The sequence below is a fragment of the Ovis aries genome, chromosome 2 (assembly GCF_016772045.2).
Source record: "Ovis aries strain OAR_USU_Benz2616 breed Rambouillet chromosome 2, ARS-UI_Ramb_v3.0, whole genome shotgun sequence".
Lineage (NCBI taxonomy): Eukaryota > Metazoa > Chordata > Mammalia > Artiodactyla > Bovidae > Ovis > Ovis aries.
This window is the reverse complement of record NC_056055.1, coordinates 207,668,137-207,685,905: the sequence shown is the minus strand read 5'-3', so window position 1 is coordinate 207,685,905 and position 17,769 is coordinate 207,668,137. Positions and strand designations below refer to the sequence as shown.

The 17,769-nt window shown below is 42.2% G+C and overlaps 1 protein-coding gene across 4 annotated transcripts in view; it reads right to left on the bottom strand.

Annotated features, from left to right (window-relative positions):
* PARD3B (par-3 family cell polarity regulator beta) overlaps nucleotides 1-17,769 on the bottom strand; it is a 1,199,064-nt gene that overhangs the window by 104,555 nt on the left and 1,076,740 nt on the right. For all 4 annotated transcript variants that reach the window (XM_060410277.1, XM_060410276.1, XM_004004847.6 and 1 more), the window contains one exon: nucleotides 6,946-7,025. In XM_060410277.1, coding sequence (XP_060266260.1) covers nucleotides 6,946-7,025 — 80 coding nt within the window. The remainder of the gene's footprint in view (nucleotides 1-6,945; nucleotides 7,026-17,769) is intronic.

Here is a 17,769-nt window from a genome sequence, read left to right as displayed (position 1 = left end):
TAACTATTTGGACTTCTGGATTTCTACTGACATTAGGGAAAAGGGACTTCCTCATAGAAAAATCAATACTTTTACTGGAAAATAGTGCACTGAACTATTCTGTCCAGTGTTCTGGACATGGAACAACAGACTGGTTCCAAATAGGAAAAGAAGTACGTCAAGTCTGTATATCGTCACCCTGCTTATTTAACTTCTATGCAGAGTACATCATGAGAAACGCTGGACTGGAAGAAGCACAAGCTGGAATCAAGGTTGCCAGGAGAAACATCAATAACCTCAGATATGCAGATACCACCACCCTTATGGCAGAAAGTGAAGAGGAACTCAAAGGCCTCTTGATGAAAGTGAAAGAGGAGAGTGAAAAAGTTGGCTTAAAGCTCAACATTCAGAAAATGAAGATCATGGCATCCAGTCCCATCACTTCATGGGAAATAGATGGGGAAACAGTGAAACAGTGTCAGACTTTATTTTTCTGGGCTCCAAAATCACTGCAGATGGTGACTGCAGCCATGAAATTAAAAGATGCTTACTTCATGGAAGAAAAGTTATGACCAACCTAGATAGCATATTCAAAAGCAGAGACATTACTTCGCTGACTAAGGTCCATCTAGTCAACGCTATGGTTTTTCCTGTGGTCATGTATGGATGAGAGAGCTGGACTGTGAAGAAGGCTGAGCACCGAAGAATTGATGCTTTTGAAATGTGGTGTTGGAGAAGACTCTTGAGAGTCCCTTGGACTGCAAGGAAATCCAACCAGTCCATTGTGAAGGAGATCAGCCCTGGGATTTCTTTGGAAGGAATGATGCTAAAGCTGAAACTGCAGTACTTTGGCCACCTCATGCAAAGAGTTGACTCATTGGAAAAGACTTTGATGCTGGGAGGGATTGCGGGCAGGAGGAGAAGGGGACAACAGAGGATGAGATGGCTGGATGGCATCACGGACTCGATGGACGTGATTCTGAGTGAACTCCGGGAGTTGGTGATGGACAGGGAGGCCTGGCGTGCTGCGATTCATGGCGTTGCAAAGAGTCGGACATGACTGAGTGACTGAACTGAACTGAGTGCTCTGAAATAAATGGTTTAAAAATCTTGGGAGGCATTCTTTCCTGCAACTTAGTTATATAAAAACAAATCTATAAAAACAAAATCTCATCTGTGTACTGGTAATTAAAACCCACTGTATACATGGTTCTATGTTAGATCCTGTTGATAGGTGCAAAAATGATGGGTATAGAACAATATCCTTTGTTTCAAGGAATTTATAATCTAATAGTGGTGGAAAGGGTCAGCGAAGAATCAAAACCTAAATCTGTTTTCAGTGGCACTGGTAAAGTGGTAATCCAATGTTATGGAAGTTAAAAGGAGGAAGAGCTAAAGAAAGATGGCAGAGGGCTTGGGTTTTGGCATGGGGGCTTTGAGGTATTAGAGGTTTCCCAGTGGCTCGGCAGCAAAGAATCTGCCTGCAATGCAGGAGATGCTGGTTCGATCCCTGGGTTGGGAAGATCCCCTGGAGGAGGGCATGGCAACTCTCTCCAGTTTGTGAGATATGAAGATTAGCCAGGTTCATTTTGGATTCATCATCCTAGTGATGAGAACTGAATCTGTAAGAATGGCGGAAGGACTTCCCTAGTGGTCCAGTGGTAAATAATCCACCTGCCAGTGTGGGGGACATGGGTTTGCCCCCTGGTCCAGGAAGATTCCACAGGCCGTGGGGTAACTAAGCCCGTGCGCCACGACTACTGAGCCTGCATGTCCTTGAGCTGTGCTCTGGAACAAGAGAAGCCACCGGAATGAGAAGCCTGTGCACCGCAACTAAAGAGTAGCTACTGCTCGCTGCAACTAGAGGAAGCCTGTACACAGTGGCAAAGACCCAGCGCGGCCAAAATAATAAGCAAATAAAATTTAAAAATTAAAGTTAAAAAAAAAGAGAACGGAGGAGGCAGCTCAGAGAGACTCTGTATAGAAAACAGGGCTAGAAAGAATAAATATATGCATATGTATAACTGAATCACTTTGCTGTACCCCTGAAACTAACAATATTATAAATCAACTACACTCCAATATTAAAAGAAAAGAAAAGAACTGGAGGCAGAGTCAGCTGGGAGCATCAGGGGCATGGTCAGAAGCCTGGGGCAAGAGGTGAGAGTTCAGAGGCTGGTGTGGAAAGAGAGCCAATTTTTTTTTCCCCAAAAGTAGCAAAATGAGAATTTGAGGAGGAAGGAGGGTTGAGGGAAGATCTCTGTTTTCTCTGATGGAATAAAATCAAGTTCATGGGGTCGGCCTGCCACCTGAGCCTGGCTCAGCTACGCATCCTGACAGCTGGAAGCTTGGTCAGCGTGTCAGGTCCTGAGCCAACAGGAATATCTCTGTCATATCCCAGGACGTTCCCCCACCGGCCAATAGCGGGCCCCTCCCTTAGCATTTCTGTCCTGTGACCAGAGCATTGTGTCCAGCCTTGCTGGTTAATTCACAGTTGTGGGTCTCCACCACTCAGGAGACACAGGGTCTGAATCTAAGCCTTGTTGGCCAGGGGCCGTGGCCTCTTACCTAGACCTGAGTTAGCGCCCATGTCCCTGATGTGAGCTCCCTATCTGTAAGAACGGCTGTCTCCCAGCAGGCCACTTTAGTTTGTAATGTCCCCTTCATGATCATCTGGACTTGGGTCTTTCTTTAAGAGCTGGCTGATCCTTCAGCCTCAGTTATGCCCCCAGCATATCTCCCTGAGCCATTGGCTCTCCTTTTCTGCATGCTGGGGAACTCCCAGCGAACTGTGCAGCTGAGCCTCTGCATTCACAGTTGTAAGCACAGGGAGGAAAGCCACTGCCAAGGGCTTAATGATACAGACAAGAGAGGGGTAGTTGATGATGTAGGGTCCCTGAAAAGCCAGTGAGAATGAGCTCTGCTATACAGGTCTGACTCATTAAAAGAGGGAACACATCATTCCCAGAGAGAAAATTAAAAAGAACAATATTAAAAAAAAAATCCTTAAAATACGTCAGCCAGCTTCTTCATTAAGGGTTTTTCTCGAATCACTGAATTTAATACTCATACAAGCATTATACAGAATCCCTAATATCATCCCCGATTTGCAGATTAAAAAACTGAGCCTGGACCAGTTGGATACTTGCCCAAGATCCTACAGGTGAGAAGTGACGGATGGGGCTATAATTATGGGCTGACTCCAAGTCCATGCCTTCACATCTCCCCTTGGGAAGTGTGTGTTGGTGAAGACAGAGCGAGTCTGACCTGCACGGAGCTGAAGCTGAGGAACTAAGGTTGACTGTCTCAAGGTCGTAAAGAAAAGGAAGTGAGATCATCTCTAGAGACTGGGCCTGGGGGGCTTAGTCATCTTTGCAGAACTTAACGGGAGCAGAAAAGGGCTGGAACGGCGACTGTGGGACAGTCAAGGGAGTTGACAGCACGACTAAAAGGAATTCTGGGCAGCAGCAGGGGCCCAGCTGGGGCTGGATAATGTGAATTTTGTAATGGAACCAATGAACGCTTTTCTGAGTTTCTCCAGCAACCTTTCATCGCCCTTGCGTGCAGGGCCACAGAAGAAATGGAGAGCCTTTTTGCTCCCTTCTCAGGACTCAACACTTGATTACAAGCCCGGAAGAGCAACATCATGTGCTGATGCACTGAGCCATCTGCAGAGAAGGGATAATGGGGTCCCGTGGGGGTCGGGGATGGGCCAGGTGGGAATGATGGAGGCTGGAGATGGGAGAGGAGAGAGTTTACTGCTGAACGGCGGGACCAGGAGGAGGTCTGTAAAATCAGAATGGGGCCTGGGAGAATTGAAAGAGGCTGGGAGGCTGAAGTGAAAAAGAAGCTGTTTGCAAAAATACATACATTGTTGTTCACACATTATAGCAGCCCAGGAAACAGCCACTTCCCTGCTCACCCAGGGTGAGTAATAATTTGTGTCAGGCAAGAATAGGGGGAGGCTGATTTCCCTCGGTTTGCTACCAAAGAAAAGTGCGGGCCGGACGGCCTGGGTAAAACGCTGGCCTTGGGAAAAGCCTGGCGCTCCCTAACGAGGTTGTATTACAACCACGCTCTGCTTTCCAAAACAGCACCCTCAGGAGAAAAGAAATAAAGTCATTTTTCTTCAGAGGTAAAAGATTTAACATTGCTTAACGATAACACTTAACATCGCTTAGCCCTTAGCCTTAGGCAACCCCGTAACTACCAAGTGCTGGGAACTGTCTTTCTTCCTGAGCAGGCTAGGGCTCTGGGGTTATTTTGTCAAGTGCCACTGAGCCTGGCAGCAGGCTGTACAGGCCTCCTTTAAAATGACAGAGTTCCACGAAAACACAGCAGGGTGCCCCTTGACTAGGGCTCCTCACCAACTCCATGCGCTGGGGGGCATTTTCTGTGTTGATGGCTCCAAATCTGACATATAAATCAACACTATTAAGTCTATCTTAAAACTCCTGTGATCTTCTCCACAAACAGCACAGGAGCCGAATCAGTCAGCAGCACGTCCCCAGTAAGGCTGGCCACTGACTTCCTATCAGGAGATTTATTCCTATTTTTAATTAAAAATTTAACCTCCACAAATATTTTAAAGCTCCCTACCCCTGTGACTAAGAGGGGATCCGGTGCCTGCAGAAATGTGGTCCCCTCACTCGCCTGACAAAGGAGCAGTGGAGCTGGTGTGATTCAATTGAATGGACAGTCAGATCTCTGGGGGCAGGCTGGGGGGCGGTGGGGGATGAGGAAACCAGGGCAAAAGTCACGTCTTCTGCCTTAGGCATTTGCACTTTGTTGGGTAAATATGGAGCCCCCTCGATGGATTAGAGCACATGGGTGGGGATTCTCTGCATCTCCCCCTTAGATGTTGAGATGGAAACTCAAGTTTGAGCCCCTGCATTAAAGAAAACCAGTGCCAGGGACAGCTCACGCACTTGATCTGAGCCTTATTTATTCTCCATCATGACTCCTTCTTACCAGGAATCTAAAAAGGTACGTCAGCACCTGTAGCCCATCACTTTTGCCACTGTGTTATGTGTGTGAGTGGATGGTTTGTCAAAACTGTTTTCAGTCTAAGATGTTTCGCTTTGGGTTACAGTTATATTCTCGAGGCTGGCAGGATTTTGTCGATCCATATATTGCGATGGCAGCCCCCAGAGTGACAAAGAGCATCAATGTATTGCCTCTGTCAAAAGACTCCCTCCATGATATTTAATCCTAAAACAGACAGGTTTAGAGTCAGCCATGATTGTGCGTTTCAGGGCTTATTGGTAAACATAAATAGGAGTTGGAAATTCAGAGGACTTTATGTTCATTATCATTTATCTAAGCCTTGGTTGCACTCTCACAAAAAGTGGATCTGCTCCCTCCTGCCCTAGACAGTGGGTCCTGAGGCTGAGCTGGCCACAGTGTCTCCAGTCTCCAGATTCTTAGGGCCTTATATGCAGTAGATGATCAGTCGATACTTGAGGAAGGAATGAATGAGTGAAATTTATAGAATTTCTGTACTTATAAATGCTATGTCTGTGCTTTTGATTTGTACCCCAAAAAATCCATTTCCACAGTCTGAGTACAAGTTGGCCAGGAAAGACATTAAACTGTTTCCAGTTTTCCTTTTTCTTCCTTTTCTAAGAACAGTACTTTCCATCTGCCTTAACTACAACTTCCACACACTTCAATATTGAAAGCCAGAAATTTTATATTTAAAATGAGTTTTGGAGACTACTTCTATTTTTTAAAATGAAAACAAAATACTAGGCCAGGGGAAAAAATCAGCAGGGGAAAGAAATCAAGGATGAGAAAAATAACTATGAGACAACATATAAAAAGAGAAATCAGGGAGACAAAATATAGTTGTACAGAAGCTTTTAAAATATTGTATTTTGGGTATCCTGCTCAATCAGTGTTCAAAACTGGTTCTCTGCTAGATTTGAGATTTTATTACTTTTGAAAATTAACATACTATTTATAAGAGCAGATGGTCACTTACGCTATGCCTGTTGTAATATTCAGGATGTTATTCTTGTCAATTCACACACAGAAATATAGTCAACATGCAACTCAAAACGGTAACCGAGCCGTGAGCTAGCACTTTAACCGTTCAGTTTGATAATGGAAAAGCTCTCCTTAGGGTCCACCCGCACCTTTCTTTTTAAAAGGGGACATTCTGTAAAATTTTAGTTTTCTGGCTGGCATTAACATTTCTTTATTTTTGTTTTTCAAACTCACACGTTCTCACACTCAGCTCAGTTAACTCCCATGGTCACTGAAGTCTATGTCATCCTGGAAAGGCTTCTCCTTTGTCACGTGTCACTGATCGCAGACTAAAATTATTCTTCGTCTACCCAATAAGAGGACAGACCTTTGAGAATGGTATCTCATTTTCAGGGTGTCTAGTTATAGCATAAGTGGCTTTTGTTAGGCCAGAACCGCCAAGCGAACTTTCCCACCCAGATGTCTCTTCCTTTCAATGGGTCAGTGCCTCTCAGCAGTATTTGCCTTTTGCCCAAAGAACTCAGCCAGGTTCTAAATCAAGCAAAAAACACCTTCCCAGGTTCACATTTCTCTCCTGCTTTTTAACACCCACAGGAAGCTCCAAGGTTAAAGCTGGCATGCCCTTCCTCATGGGTAATTCCTAGGACAGAGGATTTACTATTTTATTGTCTCTAAGCTGGGTGCAGGCTGTTCAATACCATTTTTATAGCAATGGCTTAGGATTTCCATTCAGAATCCAATATTCTTGCTGACATGTTCAATTGCAATGATATACTATTTTCTTCCCTTAAAAAATAACCCACAAGTGTTTCAATTATTAGCACAGTTGTGAGGATGGCACGAGGGTTGTGGCAGGCAGTGGTAAGGCAAAATTATAACATATTTCTTATTTCAAAGCCAGATTTCTATTTGATGGCGATTGCTCTAAAGACTTTATGTGTGGGTGAGAAGGTGAGGGGAGACCCCTTGGTGATGTACCTGGGTAAGGAGGCGTACTGTCGCTCCATCCCCTCAAAGCGGAGGTTGTGTGCATTCCCATCTGGACCCTTTCCAGACACCTGTGGAGAGAAAAGTAATTAGAGATGAAGATCCATTATGCACCCTGGTTACTGACAATGCATCTCAAAATTATAATCAGTGCACAAATGCTGCTGCTGCCTGCCAAAAATCAACCATGGAAAAGCAAGCAAGAACTCAGTATCGTTATAGGAATTGACGATCAAGCCACAAACATGGCATTTAACAACAAAGTCACTTCTTTCAAAAAAGGGTCATTGTCAAACTGACTCCTCCTTGTCACCATGCCAGGGGTATTCTGTAGATTTTTATAACCGCTTTTATTCCCTTTTAAAATAGGCTTTAGTTTTCAGAGCAGCTTTAGACTTCCAGGAAAATTGAGAAGATAGTACAGAGAGTTCTCACATATCTGAAACTCACTTTCTCTATGACTAACATCTCATATTCATACGGTACATTTCTTCCAATTTGTAAATCAATGGTGATACTGTATTGACAACTAAAGCCCGTAGTTTATTCAGATTTTACCTAATTTTTTTCTTTGTTCAGGATCCCATTCAGGGCACCATATTACAGAGTCATCACGTCTCCTTAGGCTTCTCTTGGCTGGGACAAGAATGTATATTTAAAAGTGCATTTTCATGGAACCTTTCTCTACTGCCTGGGACTGGCAGCAACCACCTAGTTCTTCCACGGATTCTCTGAAGCCCTCTCTGATCATCTGAACCTCGCTGAGCTCTGTCAGAGACTTGACGAGCAACCACAGAGATGTGACGAACTCTTTCTGTCCAGTGTTGGTCTTGTTGGTTTTGTCCCTTTCAATGCATTATACTTCCTGTGTCCACCTCTCTCCAGGTTTCTTCCACAAGTCCTAGATTCTGAAGGGCACTGAGTGGCTTGGCCCCAGTAGGTTCTCAATAAAATGTGTTAGCTTCATGAATCTAAAGACTTTACATATAGTTTTTGCATATCTATTGTAACAACTAAAAACACATATGGGATAAACGCATACAGGTACTTTGAAGGTACTTGTTGACTGATCAATTCCTCACCTGTCCATGTCAACATATGTGGATTTTTGGCCACTTGCGTGCTCGCTCTTGTGCTGGGGTAGCCCTCATATAATGGGTACGGAAGGGGGAAGCATAAAACACAGGAGGTCACGGTGTCAAGGAAGTAGAGAAAAATTTTCTAGGTGGTACTAAATCTGGAATTATTTCCTTCCTACCAGAAGTCCCAGATCTCAAGGAAACCAGCACCCCAGCTTAGGCGGTGTGTGGAGGGAGGGTTTGTTGGGAGAGATATTGCAAGATAAGCATATACTCACATTTAGAGTAAGAAAGACTATTTCTGGTGTCCAATGACTACAGGAGGCACTTGAAGAGCGCCTATGCAAAACCTCTTTATATTTTATCAGTATATGGAACAGGAGGAGCTGGAATTATTTGAGAGGAAGACAGCCCAGTAGCTACCTAGGTAGGATGAAGACTGTACATATAGACTTGGGAGCAGCTACAGAGAGACAGAAATCTCTGCATTGGGATAAAGCCCTGATTTAAATGGCTGACCTTTTAAACAAAGACTAAGGGCAAGGATGGTATCAGACAATTAGGGGATAAATAAATGGCACTAAAAAAGAAGCGATTGATTACAGTGTTGTTCTCAGTCACGCCTATCTAAGGTTTATTTTGACCTATTTTTTTTATGGAGGAAGAATTAATGTAAATACCAATAACTACATTGAAGATTATTAATTCTAGTTGTTAGAGAAACACTGTGCTTATGTATTAGTGTGACTTTAGACATTTACAGCTAATCCTTTTCAGTTCAGTTCAGTTCAGTTGCTCAGTCGTGTCTGACTCTTTGCGACCCCATGAATCGCAGCACGCCAGGCCTCCCTGTCCATCACCAACTCCTTTTCAAGTGGTCACCAAACTTCAAGTTAATAATTTCAGGGTTCTTATCTGATCTGGTATGGCCTAATGGGGGCAGTTAACATTCTGGTGTCTTGAGAGACTGCCCATATGGCAGTGGTTTGTCTGGTAACCTACTGGCATGCTAGATTATATTAAATGTAGGATGATGGTTATCTTTAAGAAACTTTTAGTCTTGTTAGGAAAACAAGGATCAGAAATGAAATATCTAAAGAGTGTTGTAGGGCCATGTATGAACCAATGTTATTCAGGATGTTACTACCAGGAACACAGATGAAGGTGTTAGGAAAAACTTCACGGAAGCAGAACAAAGGTTAGGCTTCAAAAGATGGATGGGATGCTTATACATCAGAAATTACTCTGTTGTAGAAAACAGAATGGATGTTCCTCAAAAAACTAAAAATAGCATTACCATATGATCCAGCAATCCCACCCCTGGGCATATATATGGAAAAGATGAAGTTCTAATTTGAAGAGATACAGGCACTCCAGTGTTCACTGTTTACAATAGCCAAGACGTGGAACCACCTTAAATGTCCATGGACAGATGAATGGATAAAGAAGATGTGGTATACACACACACAAACACACATACACACAGACACACTGGAATAGTCCTTGGTCATAAAACGAATGAAATAGTGCCACTTGCAGCAACATAGAAGGACCTAGAGATATCAAACTAAGTGAAGTAAGTCAGATAGAAAAAGACAAATGTGACAGGATATCATTTATGTGCAGAATGTAAAAAAGGATGCTAACGAACTTATTTACAAAACAGAAACAGACTCACAGACACAGAAAACAAACTATTGGTGACCAAAGGAGAAGTGGAGGGGGGATTAAATTGGGAGGATTTACTGTAAAGCATGGGGAACTGTGTTAATATCTTATAATAAGCTAAAGTGGAAAAGAATAAGAGAAAAGAGATACACACTCACATGTGTGTAACTAAATCACTGTATCACTACGCTATACACCTGAAGCTAACACAGTGTTGTAAATCAACTAGGCTCCAATTAAGTCTAGTTGATTAAGTCATGCTTCTCCAATTGTGTATGTATTTGTGTGCTTCTCTGTTGACACTGAAGCATGTTTAATGTAGCCATTCAATTAGTAATTATTAAACACCTTCTTTACTCTAAAGCCATGCTAGGCACCACATTCAAAGCAAAGAACAGGGGCTTGAATTCTTCATTGCTTTAAATATAAAGGAGACAGGCCTGCAAACAATTATGGTGTGATGAGATCACTGCTGGAGTGTCAGTCTGAAGGAGGAGGCAGTGGGAGTCTGAGAGAACAGATACCAGAGTCCACCTGGGAGAGTTGAAGACAGCTTCATACGGGTGTTGAAGTTTCCTCTAAAACTTGAATGGGAATGAGGAGGAGTTCTTTAGGAGGAGGAGGGGGTGGGAGTAGCAGGAGAAGGCATTCTTGGCAGAGAGAACAAAACTGAAACAACCTGGAAGTCTAAAAGGAGCACTGTGTTTCCAGGGAATGCCAACATTTTGGTAAAAGAAGAGAGACTGTAAGGGAAAGGATATTAGTAATTGCAGCAACAATATCGCTGGTACTATTAATATTATTATGGTTACTATTATGGTTATTGCCACCAGTGCAATTTTTAAAATCAATTTTATTTTTTAGAGCAGTTTTAGGTTTTAATCAAAACTGACAGGAAGGTATGGAGAGTTCCCATACGTTTAATACATCATGAATCGTGCTTTTGGTGTTAAATCTAAAAAGTCATCACCAAACTTAAGATTATCTGGACTTTTTCCCAATGTTATCTTCTAGGAGTTTTGGAAGATAGTTTTACCTCTTACATTTAGGTCTGTGATGATTTTTGTGAAGACTGTAAGGTCTTTGTCTAGATTCTCTCCTTTTTTTTTTTTTTTTTTTTTGCATATGCATGTCCCATTGTTCCAGTACCATTTGTTGAAAAGACTATTTTTGCTCTATTATATTGTCTTTGAAACTGTGTCAAAGATCACCTGACTATATTTATATTCCTCTATTTCTGGGCTCTCTATTGTGTTCCATTGATTTATTTGTTAATTCTTTCACCAACACCACACTGTTTTGATTGTTGTAGCATTATAGTAAGTCCTGAAGTTGGGTAATATCAGTCTCCCAACTTTGTTCTCCTTCAATCTTGTATTGGCTATTCTGTCTTTTGCCTTTCCAGATAATGTTTAGAATCAGTGTATAACTTGCTGGGATTTTGATTGGGGGTACATTGACTCTATACATCAAGCTGGGAAGAGCTGACAGCTTGACAATATTAAGTCCATCCAAGAACAAGGACTATCTCTCCATTTTTTTTAGTTCTTCTTTGATTGCTATAATTCAGCATTTATTTGGCCATTCCTGAGTGTCAAGAACAAGGTTAAATGTTTTATTTGCATTAGCACATACATTTCTCAGAGAAGCCAAGGGCAACCCACTCTAGCATTCTTGCCTGGAAAATCCCATGGACAGAGGAGCCTGGTAGGCTGCAGTCCTAGGAGTCAGATATGACTGACCGGCTTCACTTTCACTTTCATGCACTGGAGAAGGAAATAGCAACCCACACTTGTGTTCTTGCCAGGGATTGGGGAGCCTGATGGGCTGCCGCCTATGGGGTTGTACAGAGTTAACACGACTGAAGCGACTTAGCAGCAGCAGCAGCAGCAGCAGCATACATTCCTCCCAATTATCTTCAATGGTTGTCCCATTTTTCAGATGAGAAATTGGGCAGCTGCCTAAAGTTATAAAGCTAGGAAGTGGGATATCTGAGATAAGATTCAAGTCTGTCACCCGAGACTCTGGAGAAACTGACATGGACTGGATCTTGGAGGAGCTCGTGCCAAGGAACTCGATTTTACCATCAGTTGATGGTGAAGACACTGAGAAGTGATATTCTATAAGTGATAGTACATATTAACAGTGTAGAGAGATTATTTTTGTCATAGTATTGAGTTCGAGTGACAGTCTAAGTCAGAGCTGATAAAGGCCTAAACAAGGGGCTATTCAAAAGGATGGAGATAAGGGAGCAACATAAAGATGTTAAGTTCAGTTCAGTTCAGTTGCTCAGTCATGTCCGACTCTTTGCGATCCGATGAATCACAGCACGCCAGGCCTCCCTGTCCATCACCATCTGCCGGAGTTCATTCAGACTCACGTCCATTGAGTCAGTGATGCCATCCAGCCATCTCATCCTCTGTCATCCCCTTCTCCTCCTGCCTCCAGTCCCTCCCAGCATCAGAGTCTTTTCCAATGAGTCAACTCTTCGCATGAGGTGGCCAAAGTACTGGAGTTTCAGCTTTAGCATCAGTCCTTCCAAAGAAATCCCAGGGTTGATCTCCTTCAGTATGGACTGGTTGGATCTCCTTGCAGTCCAAGGGACTCTCAAGAGTCTTCTCCAACACCACAGTTCAAAAGCATCAATTCTTCGGCGCTCAGCCTTCTTCACAGTCCAACTCTCACATCCATACATGATTACTGGAAAAACCATAGCCTTGACTAGAAAAACCTTAGTCGGCAAAGTAATGTCTCTGCTTTTGAATATGCTATCTACGTTGGTCATAACTTTTCTTCCAGGAGTAAGCATCTTTTAATTTCATGGCTGCAGTCATCATCTGCAGTGATTTTGGAGCCCAGAAAAATAAAGTCTGACACTGTTTCCACTGTTTCCCCATCTATTTCCCATGAAGTGATGGGATCGGATGCCATGATCTTTGTTTTCTAAATGTTGAGCTTTAAGCCAACATTTCACTCTCCTCTTTCACTTTCATCAAGAGGCTTTTGAATTCCTCTTCACTTTCTGCCATAAGGGTGGTGTCATCTGCATATCTGAGGTTATTGATATTTCTCCTGGCAATCTTGATTCCAGCTTGTGTTTCTTCCAGTCAAGCATTTCTCATGATGTACTCTGTATAGAAGTTAAATAAGCAGGGTGACAATATACAGCCTTGACGTACTCCTTTTCCTATTTGGAACCAGTCTGTTGTTCCATGTCCAGTTCTAACTGTTGCTTCCTGACCTGCATACAGACTTCTCAAGAGGCAGGTCAGGTGGTCTGGTATTCCCATCTCTTGAAGAATTTTCCACAGTTTATTGTGATCCACACAGTCAAAGGCTTTGGCATAGTCAATAAAGCAGAAATAGATGTTTTTCTGGAATTCTCTTGCTTTTTCCATGATCCAGCGGATGTTGGCAATTTGATTTCTGGTTCCTCTGCCTTTTCTAAATCCAGCTTGAACATCAGGAAGTTCACGGTTCACATATTGCTGAAGCCTGGCTTGGAGAATTTTGAGCATTATTTTACTAGCGTGTGAGATGAGTGCAATTGTGCGGTAGTTTGAGCATTCTTTGGCATGGCCTTTCTTTGGGACTGGAATGAAAACTGACCTTTTCCAGTCCTGTGGCCACTGCTGAGTTTTCCAAATTTGCTGGCATATTGAGTGCAGCATTTTCACAGCATCATCTTTCAGGATTTGAAATAGCTCCACTGGAATTCCATCACCTCCACTAGCTTTGTTCGTAGTGATGCTTTCTAAGGCCCACTTGACTTCACATTCCAGGATGTCTGGCTCTAGGTGAGTGATCACACCATCGTGATTATCTGGGTCATGAAGATGTTTTTTGTATAGTTCTTCTGTGTATTCTTGCCACCTCTTCTTAATATCTTCTGCTTCTGTTAGGTCCAGACCATTTCTGTCCTTTATCAAGCCCATCTTTGCATGAAATGTTCCCTTGGTGTCTCTAATTTTCTTGAAGAGATCTCTAGTCTTTCCCATTCTGTTCTTTTCCTCTATTTCTTTGCACTGATCGATGAAGAAGGCTTTCTTACCTCTTCTTGCTATTCTTTGGAATTCTGTATTCAGATGCTTATATCTTTCCTTTTCTCCTTTGCTTTTTGCTTCTCTTCTTTTCACAGCTATTTGTAAGGCCTCCCCAGACAGCCATTTTGCTGTTTTGCATTTCTTTTCCATGGGGATGGTCTTGATCCCTGTCTTCTGTACAATGTCACGAACCTCAGTCCATAGTTCATCAGGCACTCTATCTATCAGATCTAGGCCCTTAAATCTATTTCTCACTTCCACTGTATAATCATAAGGGATTTGATTTAGGTCATACCTGAATGGTCTAGCGGTTTTCCCTACTTTCTTCAATTTGAGTCTGAATTTGGTAATAAGGAGTTCATGATCTAAGTCACAGTCAGCTCCTGGTCTTGTTTTTGTTGACTGTATAGAGCTTCTCCATCTTTGGCTGCAAAGAATATAATCAATCTGATTTTGGTGTTGACCATCTGGTGATGTCCATGTGTAGAGTCTTCTCTTGTGTTGTTGGAAGAGGGTGTTTGCTATGACCAGTGCATTTTCTTGGCAAAACTCTATTAGTCTTTACCCTGCTTCATTCCATATTCCAAGGCCAAATTTGCCTATTACTCCAGGTGTTTCTTGACTTCCTACTTTTCCATTCCAGTCCCCTATAATGAAAAGGACATCTTTTTTGGATGTTAGTTCTCAAAGGTCTTGTAGATCTTCATAGAACCATTCAACTTCAGCTTCTTCAGTGTTACTGGTTGAAGCATAGACTTGGATTACCGTGATATTGAATGGTTTGCCTTGGAAATGAACAGAGATCATTCTGTCATTTTTGAGACTGCATCCAAGTAGTGCATTTTGGACTCTCTTGTTGACCATGATGGTTACTCCATTTCTTCTGAGGGATTCCTGCCCACAGTAGTAGATATAATGGTCATCTGAGTTAAATTCACCCATTCCAGTCCATTTTAGTTTGCTGATTCCTAGAATGTTGACGTTCACTCTTGCCATCTCTTGTTTGACCACTTCCAATTTGCCTTGATTCATGGACCTGACATTCCAGGTTCCTATGAAATATTGCTCTTTACAGCATTGGATCTTGCTTCTATCACCGATCACATCCACAGCTGGGTATTGTTTTTGCTTTGGCTCCATCCCTTCATTCTTTCTGGAGTTACTTCTCCACTGATCTCCAGTAGCATATTGAGCACCTACTGACCTGGGGAGTTCCTCTTTCAGTATCCTATCATTTTGCCTTTTCATACTGTTTATGGGGTTCTCAAGGCAAGAATACTGAAGTGGCTTGCTATTCCCTTCTCCAGTGGACCACATTCTGTCAGACCTCTCCACCATGACCCGCCCATCTTGGCTTGCCCCGCTGGCATGGCTTGGTTTCATTAAGTTAGACAAGGCTGTGGTCCTAGTGTGATTAAATTGACTAGTTTTCTGTGAGTATGGTTTCAGTGTGTCTGCCCTCTGATGCCTTCTTGCAACACCTACCATCTTACTTGGGTTTCTCTTACCTTGGGTGTGGGGTATCTCTTCATGGCTGCTCCAGCAAAGCGCAGCTGCTGCTCCTTACCTTGGATGAGGGGTATCTCCTCACTGCCGCCCTTCCTGACCTTCAAAGATGTTAAGAGGGTAACTTTAATAAAACTGACTGAGGTTTAATGGGAAGGATGTATTTGGAATTGTGCCTACGTTTTCTGAGTTTAGCAACTAGGTGGGCTTTTCAGCTGTTGTCAAGATGGGACTAAAGAAAGAACAGATTTATGGGGTAGGGGTGGGAGGAGGGATCACTGGAACACTTAGATATATTAAGCTTGAGTTGGGACATCTGATAGAAATGTCTGAGAGATAACTGAGTATAAAAATTTGCAACATAGAAGGAAAATCTGGGCTAGAGATGTAGAATTGAGAAACCTTCAGCCTATAGATGGTATCTGAAACCTTGGAAAAGAATTAGAATGCCCAGGAGGCAACTACCAACAGAATAAAAGACAAGACATGCAACGAAGGGAGAGAATGCCAATAACAATCTTAGAAATGCTGTACTTTAAGGGACAGGCCCCCCCCCCAAAAAAAAAAGTTGAAACCCAGGAGGGAGTCTGAGTAAAAGTAGTTGGTCAAGGAGAGAATGAGGAGAGAGTATTATTTTAGGAACTAGTGGAAAGAGTTCCTTGAAAGAGAGTATGGTTCACAGTGTCAAAAGCAGCCAAGAGCTTCAGTAAGACAAGATCTAAGGCATAGACAGTGTGTTGACAAGCTTTACGTGACCCTCCCCCCTTGCTAAGGTAGCTTTGGAGCTCGTGGCACTAAAGATGAATCCTGCTTGTGATACCTTCTACCTTCCCCAGCTATGGTGGCTCCTGATAGAGGCCTTTACCGTGTGACTTGTGGAGCCAAAGTGTTACTCACTTAGTCATATCTGACTCTTTGTGACCCCATGGACTGTAGCCTGCCTTCCAGGGTCCTCTGTCCACGGGATTTTCCAGGCAAGAATACTAGAGTGGGTTCCACTTCCTTCTCCAGGGGATCTCCCTGATCCAGGGATTGAACCCGTGGAGCCAAAAGTTTCCTCAAAGAAATGGCAGAAGCTCCCTGGGTAGCCTGGTTCTGTCTTGTGGCTTGGGAAATCATTCCTGAAAGCTTTTCTAAGAATTTGCTTCCTAATGTTCCTTATGATTCTGTAAGCCTGTTAATATGTGTAATAAATTTGTTCCTGCTTAAACTAGCCGGAGTATATATTGTTCTCTGCAACTGAACAGTGACTGATATAAAGTCTGCAAAAGGATATGTGGGAATTGGCAATGAGATGCTGATTGGTGCTTTACTGAGTGTGATTTCAAAGGATTGATGGGGAGAGAAAGCCAGACTCTATGGGGTTGAAATTCTTTATGGTATTCTAATAAATAAACAACCACTGGATATACTGTCTTATGCTATCACGCTCAGAAAATGAGATAAATACTTTCAAGTAAATAAACATTTGTTAGTGTCTCTTAAGTAGAGAGCCATATGCTAAGTACTCTAAGATACGGAGATTAGAAAAGCCATTTCCTGCTCAGAGAAACACCTGTTAGTCAAGGGAGATAATAGGAATACATTTGTGTTCAATTATTTAAAAAACAGATTTAACAGGTTTTTTTTTTTCTCCCTAAATTACCCAAAGATGACCTCTGTTAACATTTACAAATATATAAATATTTTAGTGGTATATAGAATTTTTCCCACCTGTTTATTATTGGGCATTTTCCTATGCTAGCAGATATATTTCTACAAACGTGAATTTTTATGGCAATATAATATCTGATTTATGGGTAAATTATAATTTATCTAGTCTCCTCTTGTGATTTGATCACTTTTACTATTTCAGAAATGGTGGCAATACAAATTATTGTGTTGGGGACAAAGATTCTTGCAAATAGCTGTGAACTGAAAGTAGGAAATATAAGGGTTGCTAAAGAGGCACTAATTATAAGTTCTTTTCAGGTCCTTGGGAAGTCAAGCCACTTTTGGAAAGATTGAGGGGAGAGAGAACTGGCAGAGGCATTTATAAGCTCATTTCTCATTTTGCTCTATGCTCAAAAAGACTCAGAATTGTTCCTCCTTGAAGAACTCCTTATTAGGTAATTTCTCTTATCATAAAAAAATAAGGTCAGCAGCTTTGATCCAATTAATTTTTTAAAGAAGCCCTTTATCTCACTTGGTATCATGCAGGTTTTTTTTTTTTTTTGTTAAATGTAATGACCTAAATATATGTCTGATAGAAATAATCTTGAATTAAGCCATAACAGAAACCTAGTTTTTTCTACAACAATATAATGTTAGAACTTAGCCTTGGATTTAGGACATATCTATCTTTCTACTGCTCAGGAAGTGAAACTTCAGAGAGCTTATTCAAAACAAGTTGAAAAGCTAATACCTTGGTGTGCCTTGCACGTGGTGATCTTCTTTGTCTGGATTATGACAGCCTATGGCAGCCTATTAGGAAGGCTTGGGGTTTGAGGAGGGGGCAAGTCGAGGGAATGCTGAATTAA